The sequence below is a fragment of the Oreochromis aureus genome, linkage group 17 (genome assembly GCF_013358895.1).
Source record: "Oreochromis aureus strain Israel breed Guangdong linkage group 17, ZZ_aureus, whole genome shotgun sequence".
Classification (NCBI taxonomy): Eukaryota; Metazoa; Chordata; class Actinopteri; order Cichliformes; family Cichlidae; genus Oreochromis; species Oreochromis aureus.
Genome location: NC_052958.1, coordinates 35568688 through 35577463, shown reverse-complemented (window position 1 = coordinate 35577463; position 8776 = coordinate 35568688). Strand labels below are relative to the sequence as shown.

General features: G+C 40.3%; 1 protein-coding gene across 1 annotated transcript in view; it reads right to left on the bottom strand.

Moving 5' to 3' along the window:
- Positions 1–226: 226 nt before the first annotated feature.
- ptprz1b (protein tyrosine phosphatase receptor type Z1b) overlaps positions 227–8776 on the bottom strand; it is a 65092-nt gene continuing 56542 nt past the window's right edge. The window contains exons 18-32 of the mRNA XM_031753392.2: positions 8453–8473; positions 6966–7062; positions 6788–6870; positions 6584–6718; positions 6142–6273; positions 5906–6063; positions 5675–5810; positions 4878–5024; positions 4685–4778; positions 4097–4170; positions 3877–4005; positions 3622–3771; positions 3395–3537; positions 3175–3310; positions 227–2584 (exon numbers count right to left, since the gene is read on the bottom strand). Coding sequence (XP_031609252.2) covers positions 2441–2584; positions 3175–3310; positions 3395–3537; positions 3622–3771; positions 3877–4005; positions 4097–4170; positions 4685–4778; positions 4878–5024; positions 5675–5810; positions 5906–6063; positions 6142–6273; positions 6584–6718; positions 6788–6870; positions 6966–7062; positions 8453–8473 — 1779 coding nt within the window. The 3' untranslated portion in view covers positions 227–2440. The remainder of the gene's footprint in view (positions 2585–3174; positions 3311–3394; positions 3538–3621; positions 3772–3876; positions 4006–4096; positions 4171–4684; positions 4779–4877; positions 5025–5674; positions 5811–5905; positions 6064–6141; positions 6274–6583; positions 6719–6787; positions 6871–6965; positions 7063–8452; positions 8474–8776) is intronic.

The following is an 8776-nucleotide window of genomic DNA, read 5'->3' as shown; positions in this document are numbered from 1 at the left end:
TTTTGACTTAATCTTTGGTAACTTTTCGTGGTTGTGCTTTGGATTATTTGACTTTTTGTCTTTGCCATCATGTCATGTACAGGTCCATCAGGGGAGACAATGCAATACAGTGTATCATAGTCAAAATAAAAGTGTGATAAACCTGTAATGCTCCATGTCTTTACTTCTCTTTGAGTCCAACAATAATTTGAAAAAAAAAACAAAAAACGAGAAGATGTCAACAATAAAAGTTTGAACAAATCTTTAATCTTGTTGCATTATACATACAGCACCAGTTCATAGCTGGAGATAAAGGTGTAGACATTAAGCTGCTACTGTAATTATAGAGATAAAAAGAGATGCAATTTCATTAAAACTATAAACATGATCAATTTTTCCAGGCTAAAATTATCAAATAGAATCCACACAGTTTTATATATATATGTGTGTGTGTGCATGTGTGTGTGGAAAGGACTAGAAAATCACTTTTTGTAGTAAAATAGAAAATATGTAGAGGTACAGTATAAACATACAGTAATTTGGCCTTTAAAGTATTCTGGGATATTTACACATAAAGACTTTTTATTCCAGTTAGGACTGCTCTGAGCGTGTTCAGCTGCGGTCTCTGTGATTTACACCAGAAAAGGATTCACAAGTTGGCTAAACGTGTCTGATGCAATAAAAAATACTTCTAAAATACCCTTTTAGAAAAATGGAAACAGTCACAGCAAGTGCTACCAAGAATTTCATTGCCAGCCTGTGCCGCTTAGTATTAACAGAAGGTTAAGCCTCCCAAAATATCAAGAATATCGGCAGTTTCTATTACTTCCCACTCCCTTGTCTCGTTTCACAGCGGTGATTTTTTACAACATGATGGCAAAAAAAAAATCTCTGCCTACATCTATAAGAAAATAAGAAATGTCATCACTTATGATTTATTTTCAAATGGATTTTGAGCTGCGCATCACTTTAAATCCCAGATTTGGACTTTTTTTGTTTCTTTTTTTCCTTTTTTAAACAAAACAGCTGAAACTCATGGCAGTTTTTTAACAAGATCAACAACACAGGGGATCACCTTTAAGAAAATAGATAAAAACACCTCACCAGGATTTTGGCATATTAGTCACACTAAAAAAAAACAACAATAACGAGACGTACAAAAGGCACTGGGTACCACAGATAATGGAGCCAGTTGCAAGGTGACGTAAACGTTAAAAAAAAACGAGCAGTTGCTTCAGTTCTCACCAGTGAGGCCTCGGAGAGGTTTGGCTAGTAAGAACGTGATTCTAATTAAGGATACGTGGTAGTTTAAGCCCCAGAATGTGCTGGTTAATGTGCAGTGCATTTGATATTTTGCAGGGAAACGGAGGGTTGTCTTGCATTGTTTCCCTTTTTAACAATAAAGTAAGAATTTGCACTTTATCTACATTTATTGGCATTTCTACAATTCCATTTTGCCTGTGCATTTCTCTAATATTGATTTCTTTTCTCTTAGAAGGAAGGTGTAACCTATGACGGTAATAAAAGAATATACTAATAAAATGAAAGAAAAAATGGATAAAAGAAACATTAATAGACAGATTGAATTTAACTATAATGGATCTGTCATTAGAAATAAACAAAAAAACTTCAAACTGACCAGTGTCAGATACAGAGATGGAGACTGTCTTACCACTATCACCTAATTCCAACTATCCATCTTCCACTTATCCTTTCAGGGTCGCAGGGGAGCTGGAGCCTATCCCAGCTGTCTTAGGGCGAGAGGCAGGGTACACCCTGGACAGGTCGCCAGTCTGTCGCAGGGCTAACACAGACACAGACAACCATTCACACCTATGGGCAATTTAGAGTTTCCAATTAGCCTTACTCCACTAACTGCACGTCTTTGGACTGTGGGAGGAAGCCAAAGTACCTGGAGAGAACATGCAAACTCCACACAGAAAGACCCCGGCCTGATGGAATTGAAGTCAGGACCTTCTTACTGTGATGCAACAGTGCTAACCACCGTGCCAGACCTAATTCGAACTAATGCTTTTAATAATGATTAAACATGAAATAATAATGTATTGTTATAAATGTTGCACAGTTTTGTTTGTTGTTCACTTACAAAGGGTCCCTTAGAAGCAGGAGGTACCTTTTTCTCTGATCTGGTAGATTGTGTAGCCTTGTCTGCTGTGCATGCTAACATAACAAAAAGGACACTTTCAGGTGTTTCATCATCTCTTGTCGGGCAGAGTAAGATTTTTCTTCATAATAAGTGATTGAAAGGGAAAAGACTTTAGAGCTGAAGTCTTTTAGATTAAATGACGTTCATTAGATTGATCGTATAAATAATGATTCTTGAATATGCAGTAATTAAGAGTATTAGCATGATCAGCAGACGTACTCTTTTCTTCTCATAATCTCAAATGTGCGCTCGTGTGATTTATTTTCTCTTTCATGCACATTTTTGTGTGGATGTCTACATGAGCGACTCCAGGCTTTCTGCGATGTTGGTCTGGCCCAGTGGTACAGATCCGTTGGTCTCTGGATTCTGCAGAGCTCTCTGGTCCTCCTGACTGCTCACCAGGCTCAACACCGCTCTGTACAGATACTGGTACTGCTCCTGTAGGGGGTAAAGAGGCAGAACACTGGTAAAAGCATGCACTTGTTACCTGTCTCATCCATTTATTACTTCTAGGCTGGACAGTTGTGATTCATTATTATCAGGTTGTCCTAAAAAACCCCTGAAACCTTCAGTTGATCCAAAATGCTGCACTGAGAGTACTGACAGGGACAATAAAGAGAGAGCATACTTCCTGTTAAATCCAGAATCAAATTTGAAATCCTTCCCATCAGAATGGGAGGCAGAGCCTTCAGCTTTCAGGCCCATCTTTCTGTGAACCAGCTCCCAGATTGGCCAGACAAACACCCTCCCTACTTTTTTATTAGGCTTAAAACGTTCCTTTTTGATAACGCATATAGTTACGGCCTGGTCCAGTGACCCCAAGTTTGTTCCTGTTAAAAGCGTGTTTTTCCTTCCCACTTTCGCCAAAGTGCTCACTCATAGGAGGTTGTCTGATTGTCTTTACCTTACAATATAAAGCACCTTGACAGGACTGTTGTTGTGATTTGGTGCAATTTATTTAAGTTTATTTATTTTTTTCTAAATTATGCTGGTAGATGAGAATTAAGAGGAAACATTCCAGTACTTACTATATCATTAAATACCCCTGGCCTCATGAGGTTGGTCATCCGTGCCACTTGGTAGACATCTACCGATCCCTCCTCCTCTAGCTGATTGGACAGGGTGGTGAGGGCACAAAACAGTCCTGACGTAGCACCTCCCAAACTACACATCCACACAAAACCATTAAGAACATTAGACTGATTTAAACAATTTTATGTCCTTAAAAGGAGTCTGAATCATACTCACGGATCATGTACGATCACCGGTCCCTGTGTGTGCGTGCTCTGTTCTCTGACTCTGTTAACGAGATCAAAGCTGTTTCTGATCGGACTGTCTGGGTTGGGCCAGCAGGTGGTGCTGTACTGACGCACTTCCAGCACATAATTGTTCTAGATGAAAAAAAAGTTTTAAAGTCTCAGACTGTATTAAAACATTTTGATTAATGTCAAACATTCTCTTTTATTGCGTGTTACCTGTGGAGACTGGACTGTGAACTCCTGCACTAAAAGTCTCTCATCATTAGACAGACACATGTGCTCCTCCCTGGAGTATGACACAGTGAAGCCATCAATGCTCAGGGGCTGCTCTTTACTGGGCCAGTACGCACAACACTCTTCTTCTCTCTGAGATAAACAGGAAACATGTTTATGTGTGTGTAGTTTTATATAGATATATCTATATGTATAGGTATCTATAAGTTCTACATAGAGTATGTGCGTGTTGTATACCTGGCTGTTTGAGTCTGGCAGACGGACAACGATCTGTGCATTGTGTTCCCAGATCATTCTCCAGAAATCTGCCACCGTGCTGCTCAGAGGAGTCTGGCTCACTATGAACTCCTTAGTGTAGTGATGTCCCTGTGAAAATACGAGCAGCATTACACCACCAGCTGATGTTTTGCCGAAGTCTTCGAGATTGGAAAACATTTGCAATTTCCAGTGGTCTTACCATCACGTAGGATGCATTGATGTAGCCTGTGGAGTTTGATTCTGAAGCAGTCAGAGTGACTCTTGATCTCTCCACTACACAGAGACATGGAGAACCAGGTTAGAGAGAAAAAGCCCACAAAATAAGACAAAAAACTATATTCCTGCATTTAAGTTCATTATTATAGTTAATTAAAGTAAGGATAGATGATTATTGAGCAGGCTGTGGAAGAAATGATGGGGCATCGGGTAACTTGTCATCATAATCTTGAACCGAAATGTCACATTTAACCTCTGACCTCTTCTTCTAGGTCAATGCATTGATCTAAAGGTCAAAGTCATAACTTTGTATAGAGCTATTTAAAACTCTTTCTTACTGCCATTGTTGGAATGACAATATTAGCATATAGGGATTAATATATGGGGATTCTAAATATCACGTTATAACTTGCATCCAAACATCATGTCACATTTGATCTCTGAACTCTGCCTTTCTTTCTGGTTTTTCCCAAAATGTGTGCTATGTATGCACTGAAATTACCAGAAATTATCTGCAACATATTGCTGGGAGTTGCCTGTTTTGCCCAGTTAGTAATCCAGATCTGCTTACCAGGCATTAGAGCTCTGGCTCTGTTCCTCTCAGCATTGCCATCTTTCAGGGCAGTGCTGTAGTCTGCGTGCTTCGCCTGACGCTGACTAATTAACTGAAACACAAAAATAAAAACATTTGGTTACATTCACATGGCAGGAACATCACCAATGATCCATTACAAGTTGGTGGGCGAAAAGGAACCATGCTGTACCTTGAACTGTTTATCCATACGTGTCCTGCCTGTGGCACCAGGGGTCAGCAGGTCAGAGACGTAATTGTGTAGGAGGTCAGAGGTCACCAAGGTGCCCCGGCTCAAAATAGCTTCAACTAAGGCATCATGGATGAATATGTACTGCTCCTAGAAGACAGCAAAAAAATGACTTGCTGGCTTTAGTAAGGAATGCCTGAACGCACATCTTTGTGAACACTAGTGAAACACTTTAAAATGCCACAAGTTACATTTTTACAAGAAAAAAATTTGATATGAATGTGTTTCCTCTAGCCTTAGTCATCTAGACTATCTTTATATAAGTGGCCTAGTTTGCCTGTGCTTGAATAAAATGGAACTAGTAATGACTTCGAGACTTCGAGGCTTCGAGGCGCTCAAAGTACAAAAATTATATTGAAAAAGCTCCACAGCAGAAATCAAGACCCAGTTTGTCAAAAAATGTGCTGTAAGAGAATACAGCGTATTAATGTAATAATAATAATGATGTGTGGGGCTATATTTTTCTCGTTCCGTCTTCATCCTCCAAACAAAAAGGGGCACGCAGTGAACTAACATGCAGATCGACAAATGCCTAATCTGCACAGTGACGTGGTTGTTGAGTAAGTCTGTAGAGACCTCATTACACTGGCTAAAATTACCCTTAATCTAGCCACTATTTCCTTCTTTACAAATGTTTAAATTGATATTACATTTCAATTTAAACATTGAAATTGAATGTTTAAATTTCTTTCCCCCCACAAAAGGAAAGGTGAATTCCCACAGCTTTATGACCCTCTTACCTCTGTCTGAACCAGGAAATTCCTCTGTGTGCGGACATGTTTCAGGAAGCCAAGAACGTTCACTGTCCCTTGATCCTGGATCTGCTGCAGCATGCTGTCTATCACAATGTAGGTTCCTGTCCTTCCCACACCGGCGCTGTGACAGACACACGCATCACGTTAGCAGTACATACACCATCAAATTGTGGTAAGTGTTAAAGAGCAATAAATCATTCCACACACACACTCTACCTGCAATGTACCAACACAGGTCCCATCTCCTGCGTGCGGGCCCTGGAGGACGCTCTAATGAAGGAGAGGACGGGCAGAGTGTATTCTGGGACGCCCATGTCCGGCCACTGGGTGTAATGGTAATGGAGGACTGTGTGTTCGACTCTCCTTTGAGATACCTAGAGGATGGAAGAGGGTATGAGAAACCTAACCTCATAGCCACTTTGGACTATCACTGCATAGAGAGAAGGGCTTACTTTATTTCCAGTATCCCTGACAGTAAACATCCGGAGTGTGTAGTAAGCAAGTGTCTTGGTGTTTTTCAGTGTCACCTGATAAGGCCCATATTCTTCCTGGTTCTCCTCTGGCCAGTACTGATCACATTTTGTCTGTAGAAAGGGGGACAAATTCTGTGGATGTAGTTTAATTTTAGGCCTAATACATCTGAAACCACAGGAAAAACATGTCAAAAGAAAAGTCCTCAAGTGTATAACAAAGCCAGACTGCACTAGTGTCCATTCTGCAGTTTTTCAGCTGTCAGACTGCAGTGAAACTAAATGAAATACCTGATGTGAATCAGCTCATGACAAGAGATAGAAGACACAAACTAAAAAGAAATCAGCTGCCTGGGGTCAGTGTGAATGATATCAGATAAAACTACACTTATGTCTGTGGTGAGGCTTGTGTTTGAGCTCCTACCCGTCCTTTCTCCTTCAGATTGGTGATCATGACAATAACTCCAACATTCTGCTGCCAGATCATCCTCCAAAAGTCCTCCCTGCCTGATTTTAGAGGCCCCTGAGCTGCGATGTATGCCCTCGTCCGCTCATAACCCTGCAAAAGGAAACATCAATTGGTTTGCGGCAGCCTGGATGTAAGGTGTGTAAAAGGAACTTTACTTACATCAACAAAGTTTGCGTTAATGTAGTCCCCGCATGTCCCATCTCTGTCCAAACTGTTAGAGAGCTTAACTCTACTGTGGTCGTCTGAGACAGGGAAAAAGGGTCATTAGCAACATTCCTGCTGGCTTACACAGTTAAAAGCTGAACAGCGATGCAGTGAACAGTGAAGGATGACATACAGGCCAGTATGTTGATGTATCGGTTCTTGTTTTTGTTGTCAGGGTGATTAGAGCTGTCTGTAGTGATGCCCATGTCCACTGTGCATGCCTGCACCTCCTGAAACACACAATCCAACACTAATAAGAATGACAGTAATTACTCAGATGAACACAATGAGGCTGTTTTTCTTACAAGCAGGGAGGTTTGTGTTCTCTTCATTTGCCACATTACAATGTAAAGGTCAAGAAGCTACTATAGGAAATAACAAGAAATAAGCACAACTGAATCATTTCAAATCAATTTCTGTCTCTCTACAGTGTGCCTTTTGTCCTGTCTCCCTCCCCTCACACACAACCAGTCACAGCAGATGGCTGCCCCTCCCTGAGCCTGGTGTTGCTGGAGATTTCTTCTTATTAAAAGGGAGTTTTTTCTTCTCACTGTTACCAAGTGCTTGCTCATACAGGGTCTTCTGATTGTTGGGGTTGCTGTAGGGTCTTATGATAGAAAGTACCTTGAGCACCTCTTGTCGTGACTTGCTGCCATACAAATAAAATTTAATTAAACGAGAAGAAGAGCTGTGTACAGAAATAAGAGAAGAAGAAATAAAGTCACCCCACGGGATTGGACAAATCGCCATAATACAAATGTTTTCGTTCTGTGACGATGACCCCATATTTAAGCCTTATACTGCAATAAAGCTCTGGGAGAGAAAGGCGACTATTAACAGCAAGTCCCAACAAGCAGCAACCTCGAAGAAACTCCTGGAGTGGCCACTTAAAATTAAGCATGTTTACATCTTAGCAGACAAAATAATTTTGGTTTCTATAGCTACTACACCTTTTATGACTTTATGAATTGTACCAGAATTAATTTGCAGTTCACCTTGTTAAACTTTTTCAAGGTTTAAACGTAAGTGGCTATAGCCATTAGCCATCTGCTAGGCCACACCTTAGCTAGCTTAAGACACGGAACTAGCACTTTTGGCTGTGTTTGAGCCTTTGGAGTGACTGAATGCAGCCATCTGACAAACAACATGGATTACTGTCTAGTTAAGTGTGCTAGTAAAAAAAAAAAAAAAAAAAAAAAAAAAGTGTGCTAGTAGTCCTTCGAAGAAGTCTATCCTTCAGTTTTGGTGAATATATTTTATTTATGTTTCTTTCTCTGTGCATTGAACCCATACAGTCAAAGGATACAGGTTGCTAGCATTGGAGGATGTGTTATCAAAGTTACTCGTATATTTCTCGGTATTTCTGCCGTTTTTACTGACTTCGATTGCTTTTATTAGAAGTGTGTTTAACTCGCACTGTAGACCATATTATTGTGTGTAAAACATGGTGAGTGCAGTCAATGAACTGATACATTTTCTTCACAATTAAAACATCATTATGGAATGCTAAATTTTAAAATGTAATTTTTAGATTTTTTACAGTTGCAGTTACACTTGTAAAAATCAGGACAAGAAAACAACAACAGCCCTGCAACAGGAGAGGGATGGTAGGTGTCTTACCTCGTAGGACTCTTTGACAATCTAATGGAGGGTGGTGAGGATGCAGAAAGCACGACGATGGTGGAGATGAGAGGAGAGTGGGATAGGGGACCAAGATGATGGACAGACAGACAGACAGGGAGTCAGTGCAGGTACAGGATATAGGGGTTCAGATACACACAGAGAGGTGTGTTTAAAGTCCACAGCTCCCATCTGAGCTGTGGACTTTAAACCTGCTACTATGTAAACCATGTTCTGTTATTTTACAAGTATAATTATAAATCAGGCTAATTTTAATGTAATGATATAGAAAATGTAAACAAACATAAGTCCCCCTGGCAGTAA